This window comes from Haliotis rufescens, unplaced genomic scaffold, assembly GCF_023055435.1.
Source record: "Haliotis rufescens isolate VD_foot unplaced genomic scaffold, xgHalRufe1.0.p SCAF_103, whole genome shotgun sequence".
Taxonomy (NCBI): Eukaryota; Metazoa; Mollusca; class Gastropoda; order Lepetellida; family Haliotidae; genus Haliotis; species Haliotis rufescens.
The window spans coordinates 991,947-1,009,847 of NW_025963784.1; the positions used below are offsets into that span (position 1 = coordinate 991,947).

At 40.2% G+C, this 17,901-nt stretch overlaps 2 protein-coding genes across 3 annotated transcripts; both read left to right on the forward strand.

The window, feature by feature from the left end:
• The first annotated feature begins 412 nt into the window (after positions 1 to 412).
• LOC125377889 lies at positions 413 to 9,756 on the forward strand. 2 transcript variants are annotated; one of them, XM_048391966.1, is made up of 8 exons: positions 413 to 624; positions 1,385 to 2,454; positions 3,163 to 3,297; positions 3,808 to 3,965; positions 4,499 to 4,616; positions 4,718 to 4,882; positions 5,063 to 5,073; positions 9,117 to 9,756. In XM_048391966.1, exons 1-7 carry the CDS (start codon positions 444 to 446, stop codon positions 5,069 to 5,071), a joined length of 1,836 nt encoding a protein of 611 aa, XP_048247923.1. In that variant the 5' UTR covers positions 413 to 443; the 3' UTR covers positions 5,072 to 5,073; positions 9,117 to 9,756. The 2 variants fall into 2 exon arrangements, with proteins under 2 accessions (XP_048247923.1, XP_048247924.1); XM_048391967.1 differs by lacking the exon at positions 9,117 to 9,756 and adding an exon at positions 5,161 to 5,250.
• Positions 5,211 to 9,176, forward strand: LOC125377906 (alpha-latrocrustotoxin-Lt1a-like). The gene is made up of 4 exons (XM_048391991.1): positions 5,211 to 5,375; positions 7,131 to 7,254; positions 7,387 to 7,538; positions 9,117 to 9,176. The coding sequence occupies exons 1-4, from the start codon at positions 5,211 to 5,213 to the stop codon at positions 9,174 to 9,176; spliced, it is 501 nt and encodes a 166-aa protein (XP_048247948.1).
• Positions 9,757 to 17,901: the final 8,145 nt, after the last annotated feature.

Here is a 17,901-nt window from a genome sequence, read left to right on the forward strand (position 1 = left end):
TCACGAAGACTGACGCTTTTTTGGATTGTAACTCGCACATGTACAATGCTCATCTTGAAATATGGTCACACAGTGTACTGCAGAAATAATGCAGGGTAATAACAAATATCATCATTTAACGTCGTTTGGTAAAACGCGGCCGGGGTTCGAACCACCTATTTTCCGCTCTCTGGGCAGACTCGCTTTATTTTTCCCCGCAAGCCACACACAGAAAAACAAACCAATAACAGGAAGTCCCCTGGGGTACAAGGAGAGACGTTTATGAAGCCCTGAGGCGTTATAACAAGACCAACACTGATACGTAGACAAATACAGGGTACATAATGAATATTCATGCTTGGGTGTAGTTCAGCATATAACCTTTTGTCATCTACAGGTTCAAGTGAACAACCGATTATTTATCACGCCTGTGTGACTCATGTGACTATTAATAACTTTACAAAATGGCGCCTAATCCGAAACCACCCGAGCCTTACCTGACAGGGAGAACCTCAGCCCTTAAAGTGGAGGAAATTGTTAACATTCTGAGGAGTCCAGATGAGAGCAAGACCATCCAGACTGCCCCCGCCACACCCCAGGGAGGGGAGGTGTACCTCTATAAGATTACCTCGGGAATGAGAGAAGGTGAGGCAGTTGTGTTCAGGCTTAATATTACCATGAGTCAGGGATTAATACATATGAAGAATGTTAATATTTCATGGAAAGCTGATATTATTTATTACACAATTTGAATTCATTGGGGTTGTTAAGCACACATGATCAATGTCCTCAAAGCCACATTCATATACATGTACGTTATTAGTAATAGTCTGCATGACGTCGGGGTCACCCTGCCCTGGTATCAGCTTCCTTGTACAGCCCTGTGATAACCGGTTTTATGTTCGCTAATATTGTTGACAAGTGATTGTCGTGCAATGAGTGACTACAATAATTATGTTTATGTGTCTGTATCATTATCAAAACGACTTCTTTCGCAACATGTTCTATTTATGTTTTTCTTTTCACTCTTTCCATCCCCTTTACAACAATTGTGTACTTAAATAATGAACATTGTTTGATGTCAACTTGTAGAAAATCCATTGTTGGATTAATCAATATGGGCTAAACAAGAATCAAGTATCGTGTTGCATCTCAGGGAAGGAAAAAAGGACATGGTATTTATCATCACAACCTCTGATACAATATGTTTATGCATGACCTAACAGCTGATTTGGCATTAAGGTGGGTTGATTTTAGAGTTATGTTACACTATTGACTGTTCACAGTTTTATTAATTAATCAACATCACAGGTGACACACTAACACATACAGCTTTTTGAGGGATAGTTCATCTTCAGGATTACAACATTGTTTGCAGTGTTATGATGTTAATTTATATTTGCAGATATCTGGAAGGATGACAAATATCACTTCCGAAGTGATGGAACCCGGAAGCAGCCTGGCTCAAGTCCAGTCATAGTGAAGCAGTACCACAAGGCTTACACCGAGGACAAGACGACAACAAGGGCCTTTGTCAGAGAAGCTTCGTATCTGTACAACCAGCCTCTGAAACACGTTCTAGTGCAATATATCGGGGACCACACACAAGCACAGCCTGCTCCTCAACGAAAGAAGCGTGGTCAACAGACACTTCATTCCCCAGGTGACAGTAAATGTAGGAAAGTAGAATCAACTGGTGGAGCTGTGCAGTCAGGTGTCACGGAGAACACTAACTCCAACCTGGACCCTGAAGATCATTCATCACCGACAGAATTGGAAGACAACGGTACATCAAACACTATTCTAGGTGTAACATTGAATGAAGCAAAGGTGTCAGAGACTGAAACAAAGAATGATCACGACACAAATCAAAAACGCTGCAGGACAGGTGATCATAGAGGTGATGATGACATTGAATATTTGGGTACAACGTCAGGCTCCCCTGTCAAGAAACCCCGTTGGCAGCCTCAACTTGAAAATGACAACACAATTGTAACCTGTGTCACAAACACACACTATGCTTATCTGTACACATTTCTAGAAGATGTAGAAAGGAATCGGGATGTGATAAGGGTCCTGCGACAAGTCCTAGCATTTTCTAGGTTCTGGAACAAGGACTGTACCAACAAAGGCAATCCGTGCTTGTCACTCATTGAAGAGGTCGACAAGAACTGGAATCTAGATGCAATTAAAGCAAGGAACTGGGTTAAATGTTCTGTAAATACTGACGTGCTGAGCTTGAACCAAGACCAGTCAGTTTACATAAACCTCATCGCAGCAGTACTTGTTGGAGCATGCCATACCAGGACTGAAGTACAGGACTTTGTGAAAACACTGAAGGATCCTCCTTCACACCTGCAGCATGTACAAGAGGACGTCCCCCTGTCACGTGGCTGTACATACACAGTTGGCTGCTACACCATCAGAGGAGATGTTCTGTCTCGCCTGGAAACCAACGAGTGGCTGACAGATGAAGTAAGTAGTCCACCTGCAATATTTACACAATCACAAAAAACTACATGCCTAGTTAACCATCCAAGAAAATCATTTCATAGAGCATGGGAGGCTTTCGATTTCATCAAATGATGTTAGTATTAGATATAAACTGGGGGCGTGAGGGTGGTGAGTGGTTCAGTCACCTAATACTCATTGATAGTGCCTTGAGGTAGGCGAGCTAGAGCTTGAGTTTGGTTAAACGCCTCTTTTTGACAGTAGTGTCATGGTGCGTTGGATTAAATTATGAAGAAAGTAATGCACATCTTTGACGTTAACCACTTTGTTGATTCCCATGGTGAATCTGCATATCGAAATGCGGCGCCTTGGACCACTGATACCCCATCTTAAGATTAATACAGCAACTTTTGGCGGTTTCTTCTTTTTACACCAGTATTAGTTAACTATCAATTCATATAATGGTGCTAATTATCAACTCATTGCCATGCATCTCGATTCTGCAATGATGGCACTACTCACCTGCAATGGGGATTGTTCACAAAATCTAGTACATCACCAGTCAAATTGTCAGTCATTGCTATCAGCCGATATATTCTCTTCATGATGAATATGTGATGTGCAGCGGATCCTGCTTTGATTTGAAATTACAAGCGTTCCTTTTGAAGCAAACGCATTGGGCGATTAAACAGTATAATAAACATTCGAATAAATGAACTCTTTCCTGTCCAGATCATGGACACATACCTGCACCTCCTGGAGGGAGAGTGGTGTTCCCGTGTCAGCTTCCACTGTCTGGTGCTGCCTACAGAGACAATCCTACTGTGGGAGGCAGGACAGTACACAGACAGAATAAGGGGGAAAGATGTGAGTGACGTGAGATTTTTATATTTCTTATAATTCTTTCATTCCGAGTGTACCATTGCATGTCCACCCTACCATGAACATGGGCAAGACTCGAAAGATATTTTGCAGTAATTGTATATTTTTTGTGATAACATATGATTTGTCTATGCCATGATTGCGTATTCAGTATGCTAGAAGTTGTCACTTGCAATTGTGCGCACGAAGCGACCATATGCTGCAATGGGTTTCAATTGAGTCAAAGCCAGTAACCCCATTGATCATAATGCTATTCGTTTTCAATATGCAGTTTCAAAAGCAGATATTGCACATGAACATATTCGTCTTGCTACATATTATTTTACGAAGTGAAAATCTGGTTGTCAGAGAGGGGTCTTTAGAAGTTCTAAGTTCCAAGTTCATGATACCAATTCACTAATATCTCTGTTACTGCATCATATCCATCTTATGTGAAGCACGTGTTTCTTGATATATTGATCGTACACCGGAAAGGCATTTGTTGTGAACTTTCAGGAAAATTTGACAAACTACACGTGGATCTTAATGCCAGTAAACATGCCACGTAATCAACATTGGGTGCTACTGGTGGCTAATGTCAAGGATGGAACAGTGGGCGTGGTTAATTCTAAACCCTCCTTAGATGTGGAGGACAAGGTTGTACAACACTGGAGGTAGGTGGACAGAACAGTGGGCGTGGTCAATTCTAAACCAGCCTTATGTGTAGAACACCCATTTGTACAACACTAGAGGTAGATAAAAAAAAGAAAAGAGGACGTGTGGCTGCACATTATAAATGTTAAAACCAAGCTATCCAATTTGAAATGTTGAAATGTTGATTTCTCAAAAACAAACATGAATGTAAATAAGATCCATCGAAAAATGTTCGATACACCCACATTTGTAGCTTTTACTTTTGGGTAGAAGATATAGAACAACTTGTTCACAGGGTTACCCAAATGGGTACACTGTGGGAATGATTTAAACGCCATAAATACAGTTATGTCACTCATTCATTTAAACCATAACATCTGTATTTGCTAACATAAAACCTAATTATGGACAAAGCAGGAGAGAACATCAGAAATGCCAGGACTGGATATTTTAGGCACTGCTGTATTTACCTTCTGTTCTACCATTACTTTAACACCAGTCCACATGAGTTGAAGACTTTATTGCCATCGAGTAATATACATGTATTCCTCAGGCTCTTTGTAAACCACTTGAAATCTACGTCTAAAGAAGGGAGCAAGTCATGGATGAAGAAACAGTACCCAGTGATAGAACAGTCTGATGGACACAGCTGTGGGATATTCGTTCTGATGGTAGGTTGGTTTGAAGCTATGTTTTTGATATGAAAGGCAACATGTGTCTCAATAACCACGTATGAAAGATACCTTTTCATTTCTAACCTTCATATTCTCAGGCTGCTGATGCAATTTTGTCGGAGAGGTCTCCAGGCATCATGAGGAACTGTCACGTTGAGAAAAACAGGCTGTATGTGCTTCAGAGGATACTACAGTATGCCAAGGACAAGGGAGATATGCAAGGTGGAGGAAATCACATGATGGCAGTTGATGGACAGGGTAATGTCACAAACGAAATTCAAACTGTAACGCTGGAGACAAGAGATGTACTGGAAAATAGCTGTACAATGACAACAGAACAAGGAGGTCCAACTATTCATGAAGAGGATGGACATGAAACACATGAAGGACCCGACTGTGCTATGGCCAGTGATGAAAGTATGCATTCTGGAGATCATTACTATGTTACGTAATTGTAAGTCGTTACGCAAGGTATTATATTTTAGATCTACATGTTCAATGTTGTACACTGCTTTCTAACAAACGCTATTTGTTTTCACAGATACAGAGGACTATCCATGTTTGGATCAGCACCTGTTGCATAAGCAGGAGATGGCGTGCTTGTTAGTGGTTGCTTTGGCGGAGAATAACCTGGAGGAGAGGATGCTATGGGCAGGGTCTGACACAGGGACTCGCGTGGAAAGAGAAACCTACAAAAAATATATTGTTTGGGCACTTAAGGCTTTTGACATCAATGAAGAAGAATACACTGAAAATGTGATGAAACCTATTTTATCCCAATTAACGGGATGCTGTCTCCATCATAAAGCAGGCTCATATCGAATAAGAAATCATAAAGTAGCAATAAAGCTAAGAGAAATACTGCTACGTGATGTTAGGCAGTTGGTTGAAAGGATGGATATCGAGTTCATATTTCGTTATGTGACATTTAGAGATGATCCAACTGAAGAGGAACAAGTAAATGTGTCTTTCAACCTCGAATTGAAACATGATGATCTGCATATTGTAGCGAAGCGGTTTGCTACAGCTTTACACGGCAGAAAGTTTGCCTTTGTGTGCATGCATTCCCTATTCAAGGTAGAGACATTTGTTGATATGGTTTGGGAGAAATTGTTGCATAATATGAACAAGGACAGTTGTGTACTGTTGAAAGTATTGTCAAATAATGACATTGTACATGGATATTCCTTTCTGTTTTGGGCGAGCATCACAGACAACTCACATTTGTTGAGGAGAGCATTGTTCAGTGTTCAATTGAATGCAGAGAACAGAAAGGAAGCTTTGTTTGGAAGTTGCTTTGGGAATAGTTTAGCCAACTTCGATTACCTGTTTTCCAATAAAAACTGGAAGTTGGATAAGTTGTGGATGACACTACCCAAACTCCCAAGACCTCTTATCATTAAACTGCAGTTGGCAGTTGTAGATGATCTGGGAGTAAAGTTTGGTAAATGTTCACTTTTGGACATTGCCTGTATGGGTGGGTTGTCTGCAGTGGCTTCCAGACTGTTACATTTGATGAAGACGAGCAAGAAGAAAAACAAGTCAAGAAAGAATACATATGTACATTTTGCATCCTTGTGCCTAAAGGGCAAAGATACCATGGATACAATTACGAAAATGGGAAAACTGAATGTCAATATAACAGGCCCTGAAGGATCAACACCTTTACATTACGCATGTGCAGTTGGAAATGTTAGCATTGTAAGCTATCTGTTAAAGGAACTAGTGGAAATTGGTAAGCAAAACAAGAAGGGTGAAACTGGGCTTCATTTGGCATGTATATATGGGAATAGAGAAGTTGTTACAATGTTATTACAGAACAAGGGAATAATTCAATTGAAAGATAATGATGGCTGCACACCTCTACATCTTGCATCCTGGCAGGGACATAGGGAGGTTGTGGAGGTGTTATTACAGAACAAGGCCAATGTGAATGAGAAACGTAATGATGGCAACACACCTCTACATGATGCAGCCTCCCAGGGACATAGGGAGGTTGTTGAGGTGTTATTACAGAACAAGGCAAATGTGGATGAGAAACGTGATGATAACGGCACACCTCTACATCGTGCAGCCTGGCAGAGACACAGGGAGGTTGTGGAGGTGTTATTACAGTACAAGGCAAATGTGAATGAGAAACAGAATGATGGCGGCACACCTCTACATAATGCAGCCTACCAGGGACATAGGGAGGTTGTGGAGGTGTTATTACAGAACAAGGCAAATGTGGATGAGAAACGTAATGATGGCGGCACACCTCTACATCGTGCAGCCTGGCAGGGACACAGGGAGGTTGTGGAGGTGTTATTACAGAACAAGGCAAATGTTAATGGGAAACAGAATGATGGCGGCACACCTCTACATGACGCTGCCTACCAGGGACATAGGGAGGTTGTGGAGGTTATATTACAGAACAAGACAAATGTGGATGAGAAAGATAAGAAAGGCCGCACACCTCTACATCGTGCAGCCTCCCAGGGACATAGGAAGGTTGTGGAGGTGTTATTACAGAACAAGGCAAATAAGGATGAGAAACGTAATGATGGCAGCACACCTCTACATGATGCAGCCTACCATGGACAGAGGGAGGTTGTTGAGGTGTTATTACAGAACAAGGCCAATGTGGATGAAAAACGTAATGATGGCAACACACCTCTACATCTTGCAGCCTGGCAGGGACATAGGGAGGTTGTGGAGGTGTTATTACAGAACAGGACAAATGTGGATGAAAAAAGTAATGATGGCAACACATCTCTACATCTTGCAGCCTACCACGGTCATAGGGAGGTTGTGGAGGTGTTATTACAGAACAGGACAAATGTGGATGAACAACGTAATGATGGCAACACACCTCTACATCTTGCAGCCTACCATGGACATAGGGAGCTTGTGGAGATGTTATTACAGAACAAGGCAAAGGTGGATGAGAAACATCAAGGCGGCAGCACACCTCTACATCTTGCAGCCGACCAGGGACATAGGGAGGTTGTGGAGGTGTTATTACAAAACAAGGCAAATGTGGATGAAAAAGATAAGGAAGGCCGCACACCTCTACATGATGCAGCCTGGCAAGGACATAGGGAGGTTGTGGAGGTGTTATTACAGAACAAGGCAAATATGGATGAGAAAGATAAGGAAGGCCGCACACCTCTACATCATGCAGCCTCCCAGGGACACAGGGAGGTTGTGGAGGTGTTATTACAGAACAAGGCAATTGTGGATGAGAAAGATAAGGAAGGCCGCACACCTCTACATGATGCAGCCTGGCAGGGACATAGGGAGGTTGTGGAGGTGTTATTACAGAACAAGGCAAATGTGGATGAGAAAGATAAGGAAGGCTGCACACCTCTACATGATGCAACCTTGCAAGGACACAGGGAGGTTGTGGAGGTGTTATTACAGAACAAGGCAAATGTGGATGAGAAAGACGATAAAGAAGAAACTGCTTTACAAAAAGCAGAGGCACAACATCACGATGATATTGCAAGGATTATAACTGAGGCAACAAATATACATGACCTGACAAGCAACCATGGTACAATTATAGATAGGTAAGAGCAATGTGGAAATGATGCTTTAGTTGACAACCATAGCACATATATTGTATACGCTGTTTTGCAGAACAGTTTTGAAACCCCACGAAACCATATGAGACCTCGAAGAGGACAGTACCATCAGACATTTACAAAATATCTATCATTTATCTAAGAATATAGACAGAGCATTTCTACAAGGCCCCCCAAACAACATACTAAAAGTCCCAAATCAATCAATCAAATATGTCATGAGAGACCAACAGTGTATTGATATTGAATGTCTGTCCATGTCTTGGAGGTCATCTTGGAATTTTGGGCCAGTCAGTTAGTGTGACAAGTTTTATGCACATACGTCCAAGCACACTGTTTCAGATATAAAAGCTTCAACAGTCTAAACTCATATTTAGGAAATGTGTCGGCCATCTTGAAATTGCCGGCCATCTTGATGTTTTATAGATTTGTCAATAGTCGAAAACGATCAATAGTTGTGAATATCATTTTAAAACCATAATATGACTATTTTGCAACAGAACACATGCTGTTTTTCATGAAAACACTGAACCTCATCTGAAATGTGGAAAATACTATTGACAGTTGGTTGCCATATTGGATTATGTAAATTAGACATATTTCCCAAACTGGGATTGCTTGGGACTTTAAGTATGTTGTTTTGGGGACCTTGTAGACATGCATTGTGGTGAGATGAACTTTATTGCTATTTGTTCCAAGTGAAACCTTATTTTCCATGGGCTACATATGTCAATGGGGACTTTGCAAAAACGATGAAATTATGTTTACCAATATTTGAACTTAATTAGGCTTCACTGTGTATACTATTGAATGATTTCGCTGGGAGCTTTTACATCTTGATTTTGTATTATATGTCACAATAGCATCATTATTTTGATTAAGTCCTATTTTCTCTGAATTACCGTGTCAAGTGCATGTGATATTGTTTCAGGGTGACAACCGATGGCCAGTTTCTTATGAAATCATCGTCAATTCCACACGGAAGCTATAACAATGGCGGTTGGCTTACATCCACACCACTAACATCAACGTGCCCCGTGAACCAGACATCAGTAGAATTGCCAGGGGTGTATGTTCCGGGCCACCTGGGACAGGCAGTTTCCACAGACAGACAAAGAGTTATGGAAGAGAGATACATCGCCTTGCAGTCATCCCAACCATATCATATAGACGGAAATCTTAACGACCTCCTTACAGATCCTGCACGCTTGGAGATATGTTCACCCAATCAACGATCAGAAACCATATATGGAATCTCAAGTCATGTTCACACATATGTCCATGCTCTAGTAGTTGGTGACACAGTGCCTAGTTCAGATAACACTAGTAATTCTGAGAATACCATCATTCACTACACTGAGTCTGGGGAAAAGATAGAGCTGCTGCAGCTCTAAAAGTGGTCTAGAAAGGAGTTATCATTGTTATTATGGTGTCCAGTGTTACAGTTTACATAAACAGTTTTACAACCTCCATTCGGAGTCAGTCGTCCGAATTTGGTTTGCAGAAAATAACGAGTTATTTGTCATTTGTGTCGATGTAGCATTGATGTTTCGGTAAGCATATCAATTCCATAAAAAAAACATTTTACTCTACAAATGCTAGGGCTAAGGTAACTTCATGACGAAAAAATCCTTTATGTTGCTTAGAGGATTACATAATAGAGTCTTTCAAATGTTCCTAACTGGACATATGCTCATTTCAGTGTGTACCGAACTTTCCTGTATTGTTTTAAGTTGAATTGATGAGTGTGTGAGTTGGATTTAACGCTGCTTTTAACAGTATTCCAGTAATATCACGGCGTGTCAGCTTAATGTGGGAGGAAAGCCCGAAGTGATGGCGGTGTCAGGCGTTTACCACTTCAGTGAAACCAAAGAGCACGGGTATGGTGCTGACAAACCTAGGAACATAATCTAGGCGAACCTGGATTCGAATCCACAATCATAGGTCTCTGGCGTGCCCAAGGTACGCAACTCTGCACGGCGAATCGCGGCGCCTTAGGCGACTGGGACACCCGTACCCCCGTTTTATGTTGAAAGTAGTGGGAGTGATTTGTGTCGATGTAGTTTTGACGTTTCTGTATGCATTTCGATTCCATAAAAAACCATTGTACGTTACAAATTCTAGGTTCATGTCTAACTTTAATGTTTAGAAAATTACATAACAGTTTCTTACAAATGTTTATAACTGGACATGTGCAGATTTCAGTGTGTTACGAACTTTCTTGAAGCAAAGTGTTTTGTTGAAATTAGTGGGAGTGAGTTCAGATTGACGTACACAATGAATGTTTGCAGCTACATGTCACTGTGTAAAATATGTACTTGCAGGAACACGTGGGTGTCTTTCTATCATAGTCAGTATTGTCACTTTGATTTGTTTCTGCACCATTTCCAGATTCAGACTTGTGAAGTCTCACTCCCGAAGCCATGTAACCCGTTGAACATGCCATATAGACTTTAAAGTATGTTCCTCATATTCAGGAATATGATGATTGTTTTATTTCAAAGCAATTTATCCAATTGATTTCCATAATGTCTTGGCAAACATGAAAATGCTAAGATGAAATAGAATTCTTTGAGCTGTGTCCCTTGAACAAATACAGACTATATAGCCATTGGGAAAACCAACCAGTATTACATTCTTCCATGATATCTGACATATTCTAATGTGAAAAAAGTATGTGATAGATCACTGAACGAATCCCCGTAAGATATCGCTTTTATTACAAACTGTGTATCTGAAAACGTATCTAAGGAGCGAATGATGTTGGAAGCACTATTCTACTAATATTCATGGTGTAATTAATATACTTGTATTATCATATTACTCTTGTTAGTGATGCGTTAGTTAAATGGCCTGTTATGTATTGCCAATAGTTGACCCATTGTATAACCCCTTTGTGACTGTAGACCTACAATTATGTTTTACAATAGAAGTTGTTTTTTATTCATTTGTATTTTGTGCTGATTTACTGATTTAGCAATATAGTTTGAACCGTTTTCTATTATTGTTACTTGAATGCTCGACATGGGTGTTTTGAGTTCAATTTATAGTCCCCAAAGTTAAAAGGTAGAACTAATCAAGATCCAGGTCGAATTTAAATATTTCGGAGAAGTCGAACTATTTCTTTGGTCCCCAGGAGTTCGAGGCAATTGGTCCGATTGTTCCTTTATGAGTATATATCTGAATATGTATACAGTTAGAAAAAGGTGCTTATCCAACCGCAGTGAAGTCAAACAGACTGAGCCATACCAGTGCAGCGTGTATCATAATCAGAACCAACCACGAACTATATTCACTATCCTGATCTAAATATACACTTTCCCTGTAAAAAAAGACAAATAAGTGTCTTTGTTAATTATATTCAAATAAAGAGAATACGCAAAACCAAACCAAAACAAACTAACAATTGAAGGAAGTTATCCAGGTTACATGGCATAAATAAGCATCATGTTTTGCAAGCACATTACATGAGTGATGATCATCATACATTGTCATCATACACCATTGCATTTGTAAATACCTTGCTCTGAAATAAAGTGGGCTAGACCGCCTCCATTGTCGTATGGGTAGAGTTGCAGACAGACTTATTTCGTATGTGTGGCCATGAGGCCAATAGGACACTGACCTTTTGTTGTAAAACAATTCGTCGTGAAGCACCACTTGTATACTGATTAGATCGTAGCTAAATATGGTGTACACAGTTTTATTAATATTCAATGTATTATCCTTCTTTCAAATATCTTTTAAACACAAACTGCAAGTCTGAGAAGAAAGTGGCTATTTTTGCTGTTCATTAACTGTACAAATGATGTTTGTGATGGATACGTAGTTAGGCAGGTATTTGATCCTTATATCCTCATATACTGGACATATCAATAAAACATGGTATTCATTTTCTTGGTTATATTTGCAGAAAGGACACATCGATGTTAAAACATCATTATCCTTGGAGTGTCTGTATAATTGTGTATTGAGGGTATGTATACCACGCCTGAACTTCGATAAGCATCTGCGTAAAGGGAGAGAGTATCTGCCCAGTAACGTTTAATTGTGGTGGTCTTGTTACCCCGCCTGGCGCTCAGCATTAAGGGGATAAGACTGGTCAATTTGTGGTCAGTATACTGTGTCAGAGTGGGGTAGTCATGTTAAAACGTCGGTATGGTGTATCAGTGGCTTGTTCTGTAAAAACGACATGAGCAGACACACATACATATACACACACGCGTGCATGCACGTCATTTCATATAAGTGCAATATTCTTGAACGCAACGTTAAACCTCAAAGCTCATTTTGCCTTGCCTCACCTCTACAGAGAATGAATCAAATAAGGGAAGAAAAAAAATGCCTGCTTATTTATGCTCGGCAAACGTATACTGAATATTGTTTGTGAAGTCAGGTCTGAATATTTTCGGGGTACGAGTGGCCCAGTCGTCTCAGGCGCCGCCGTTTGCTGTGCAGAGTTGCGTCCCTTGGGCACCATACCCATGCTCTTGGGTTTCACGGAAGTGGTAAACGTCTGAGACCTGCATCACTTCGGGCTTCCTCCCACATTAAACTGTCACGCCGTGATATAACTGGAATACTGTTAAAAGCGGCGTTGAACCTAACTCACTCACTCACACACTCTGGAGAATTAATTAGAAAGGAAATTTGATTCAGCCCCACTCACACCCGACATTGACGAAACATGGTGATTGTCCCTTGCCGATCTCAAATTATCAAGATTTCATTTCAATTAAATATTATCACAAGCCGCACCGCCACCGCCGTTACAAACATTATCCTGTCTTGCATCAAGTCAACAAAGTCAGTTGTAGACAATGTCAGGGATAGAAAAGGTTGAATAATGCATACCACGTTTACGTTAGCTGGTCAAAGGGAGGCAACTCCCTATATTATATTATTATCAGATATTATGTTAGCATTTGAAAAGTACGTATACGGAAGTGATCCTGACGAGACCTGGATGCTGTGGGTAAAATGCTTACAGGCGTATTGTCAATAGAAGCATCACCTGTAGCTGTTCGTACTGAGCTAAAATGACTTTGTTTTCTGAATGTGGCAAATGTACGTAATAATGACGAAAGGTATAATGAAATGAAGTGCACTGATTTTTAAACGGCTTTAAATGTTGTGTTTTGTGTTGAACTCATTTTCCAAAATGGAAATAGTATTTTCCTGTTTTAAATCATACCTTGAAGCAAATTTGTTCTTTATCTCATGTACATGAAACTTTGATCTTTTGATCACCACAACCATTGTACCTGTAACCAATGGTTCAGGTTGTGTGAAACGGAGAGAAAACGTTTATGCTTACTTATGCTATTTCTAGTGATATAAAAAGAGGGACGGTTTGAATATTTGAAACGATGTACAATATGAAGGTTGTATAGCACTGGGATCGAATTACGAATTACGAATATGTTCTGATTACTGACTTGAATAATTAGTTTTTTATTCAATTCAATTTAGAAAGTTTGTGAATTTCTGAGTAATTTATCATTATCACTGTGAGGTGGAGGTATTTGAATTCGTCAGAGATGTTCGTATGGATAAGAGCGACAAAACTCTTTGCATAATCACGAGAAATCGCTGTTGTAAGCCGACTCCATTTTACGATTCTGACTTTATTAAAAGCATCACTATGAACTTTCATTATTTCCGGGAGATATTTCCCATGTAAGCCCCAATCCGTAGCATTCTAAACTTAATAAATATACAACGCCAGAGAATAACCAGTCTTGATTATCTACCGAAACACATTCCATTGGGCGTAAAAGGCAAAATAGGGGGGAAAACTATAGGAATGGATAACTGATAATCACTGATGACACCACGTCTTGTGAAAGTGCACGCATGTCCTGCCCAACCGGTAGGAGTCGCCATTGGTACAATCTGACTCCACGTGTAGGAGCCGCCATTGGTACAATCTGACTCCACGTGTTCTTAGGGTAAACTTGCAAATGCAGAAAACACAAAGAAACTGTGATTTGATAAATATATTTATTTCCCAAACATGATGACTGATGATATGCCCCCTGTTTACTGATCGCTGTAAAGTAGAGGTGAGATTACAATATCTCTGAAGAAGGTTAAAAGGCATGACGATAGTCATGTTCGAAATGATAAAAACAAAGTTTCATTTCTTGTAATATTTCTCCGACCGAGGTGCAATTACACTGACAAGGAGGGCCGCCACTGCAGGATGTTGAGAATGTCCTCCCATTCGATCGTGCATCTCTCTTTACATGTCCATAGTGCTTTGACCAGGTCCAGATAGGTGGCCGAACTGCCATTCCACTGCTTCCATTTAGTGAGCATAATCAAGATCTGCATATACATTGAAGATGGGTGTGCAACTCTGCCCTGTTGGATAGCCACAACGCTGAGCCCAAGTTCAATCCCGACGTGCTCAAATCCCATCCCGATATGTCTTGCAACAAGTCCGAGATCTCGTGGAGTTACATGATTCTTCAGTCTCTCATTCACACAGCGTGTTGAACCTACACAGAAATCTGTATTACTTGATGTAACACCAATTCTACTACAAAGGCTCACATCAACAGGTTTCTTTCTGTTTTGTGTGATTGACATGTGGTATCGAATTAACCTTTATTCATCTCCAATGCTCATCGATATTCGAAATAGGCAATACAAATGGACAGAAAAAGAAGTTGCACATATCCTCCCATATACATATATGTCATCATAATAACGATTAAAATATGTTGAAAGTTATGCTGAACACATGGCATATATTACCAAATTTCTGAAATGAAATCTTCAAATTATGATAAAGAATGTCGCACAAAATTATCAATTTAATGGGCAGTTATAGTAAACGCACCTCTGCTTATGATCTGTTGGATGTTATACTCGATCAGCTCTTTGCTTGACTGGTGCATTCTCTAGAACGAAAAACACACACTATCAGTTGTGTGTCGAGATGATATGCTGTAGTATTTCCTGAAAGGCGTTGAACTCAAATACAGTATTATTCTTCAGGTGGGATCAAACTTCTCCACTATAACACTTAATATGGAATGATAAACAGAGACAATGTCTGCCGGGACAGGAGTGAGTATATAAAGACTTTTAACCGTATGTTCGTTACCTTATATCCACTATTAAGCATATATACAGAATGCCACACGTGTAGTGTTAAATGATGTGTACATATATTACTACCATTATTGCACCTTAATGAACATATCAAAAAGGGCGTTATCAAGACGTACCTGCCACTGAAGTCCAGAGAAGCACGAGGCAATGTTCCCCATGCTGCTTATACATATATGACACTGACGTACACCACTCTGTGTGTTCCAACTGGTATGACTAAATCAAAACCTCTAAGCTATATGTGAGCACAGCGGGACGCCCAGGCACGAGAGGGGACACAACGTCTCACGCTCTCTCGCAATAGCTTCAACCAAAGATTTAGGAATTTCGGATTTCAAAACTGATATAAAGGCGGAGTTTGGCAAAATGGTGTGTATGTGAAAGAGATTATAATAGACCTATGTGGGGGTTATACCTCTTATCGTGCATTTAAAGTTTGTTGTCACACACTATGACCAACAATAATAAAGAAATAACATCACAGCAGTGTCGATAATTGACGTGTGGTCACAAACGCAACCTGCGGTTCAGTATGCCTCTTACACATGTAGATAAGAGAGCCTGTTCAGTCAATAACCAAGCCAGCCCTTTCAAGGTGTCATGACTTATATGTTAGTCTTGCAACGAAGACAATAGACATGGGAATATTGTCACAAAAATAGTCTTTTAAAAAGGATAATAGGTCTCAATCTAAATAAGTATCTAGAAATCATGACCATAGAATGGATCAGAACTTGATGTTAGACGTGTCAGCAATACGAAAATGTCCATGATTGGACTATAATCATGATTGGATCTTCTTCAGCTGTAGTCAAGTCGTCCACACGGACAGACGGACACACTATCATACCTCTTCCAAATATCCACTGCAAGGTCCACGTATCATGAATTTTGTTGACAATAATTTCACATACATTCTAATCGTTGACTTTCTTTGTTCCTACGCCTTGTAAAACATCTTTCAAACGCAGGTAATGTGATGATCAACAACATTTCTATCAACAGTTCGTTCGTTACATCAATTTCAGTTTCCGGAATTTCAGATGGCTAATGACAGAAGAACCCAATTAGTTATCACTTGCCCATTCTTCCCCGTGAGGGGCGGTAGGGTAGTCCAGTGGTTACAGTGTTCGCTCGTCACGCCTAAGACCCGGGTCCGAATCCTCACATGGGTTCAATGTGTGAAGCCCATTTCTGGTGCCCACCGCCGTGATATTGCTAAAATATTGCTAAAAGCTGCGTAAACATTACACCATCACTCATTCTCTCTTCCCCGTGTACATATGAGGCAGAGTGACTAGTTGTTTCGAAGGACGGATGGATAATTAGCAGTTGCTCAACTTTAATGTCTCTCTGGGATGATAATTGTAATAATGTGGTCTCCAGCTAGAGCTGCACTACAGCGATGACAGTAAATCATGCATGCTGACGGTATCTTATATAATTAGTGTGAAACGTAGTATGCAGAAAATGTAATCTTCGATTCGCTGATGTTATTATTCAGTCGCGCAGAAAAGATAAATTTCGTTGCACAGACCAAAACTAAGCACCCACCCATCGTCAGCTATACAGAATTATAATTCTACTACATTTGTTACATGTAGGTTACAGTCAACGTCGCATATCATATCACACACGAGATGAAGAAACGATATATATATCCTGTTACTATATATGACAGCTTATCATCAGTTGGTGTTTGGCATTGTAAAGGAATGACATTTGGAAACACACGTACTTGACCTCATGGAATACAATTCTTCAATTACGTCATCTTTAAATAAAACCCTTTCTGTAATTGGAATAGATCTCGACTAAACGCATGTCATAAGCATGTGCTCAATGTGTTCAACTTCAATGAAAGCAAAAGAAAACGCTGAACACAAATGAAATCATTGTACCGCTCTGTGCCGGTCACTGGTGGTTAATATGAAAGATGGGTTATCTTTCCTGCCAATTCTCGGGAAAGAGCAAAAGACTCAAACACATTCCTTGGTGTGTGGAACTCAAAGGTTGTATACTTGTAAACATTTTTGATAGCCGTTAATATATAACAGTAATCGCATCTTTACGAGTCTTTCATATGTACAAACACCAACAATAATGAGAAAGTCGTGCATTCACATGTACATGTGCACACATTCGAACACATTCATGCACTGGAAACATATGATGCAACCCCTGACGTCCCTCTCTGATCCCAGCACATCCTTACCTTATGCCTGTATTATCAGCATGCTACACGTAGGTCACCAAACATTGTATTTCAGACACTACTGTCTTTATATATGATAGTTCCTTGTGTGTCCAACGACACTTAACATGCATGACACGAAGTATGACCCTTATATGTGTCACACAGTGATGGCCGTCTCTTTTTCATGCACTGCAGTTAATATAGAAGACCTACCCGATATCGAAATCCTGACAAGCATCACCTAATATTCCCCATGATCATTATCCTATCTACGAATCCGCAGCGTGTGATATTGTGACACAGTTAACGCAACGTAGCCAGCCAAGTTTATACATGCATGACTGATGGGAGGGGACTCCCTTGTACAATTTACCGGCACACTGTAAATCTCAGACGT

What these genes read in the sequence shown, in the direction of transcription:
- LOC125377889 (XM_048391966.1), top strand. Translation starts at nt 444, where the DNA reads ATGGCGCCTAATCCGAAACCACCCGAGCCTTACCTGACAGGGAGAACC. An exon ending in TACCTCGGGAATGAGAGAAG is followed by an intron (nt 625 to 1,384) that starts GTGAGGCAGTTG and finishes TTATATTTGCAG; the next exon opens with ATATCTGGAAGGATGACAAA. An exon ending in AAGGTTGTACAACACTGGAG is followed by an intron (nt 3,966 to 4,498) that starts GTAGGTGGACAG and finishes TGTATTCCTCAG; the next exon opens with GCTCTTTGTAAACCACTTGA.
- LOC125377906 (XM_048391991.1), top strand. Translation starts at nt 5,211, where the DNA reads ATGGCGTGCTTGTTAGTGGTTGCTTTGGCGGAGAATAACCTGGAGGAG. An exon ending in AAGAAGAATACACTGAAAAT is followed by an intron (nt 5,376 to 7,130) that starts GTGATGAAACCT and finishes GTGTTATTACAG; the next exon opens with AACAAGGCAAATAAGGATGA. An exon ending in GGCCAATGTGGATGAAAAAC is followed by an intron (nt 7,255 to 7,386) that starts GTAATGATGGCA and finishes TACATCTTGCAG; the next exon opens with CCTACCACGGTCATAGGGAG.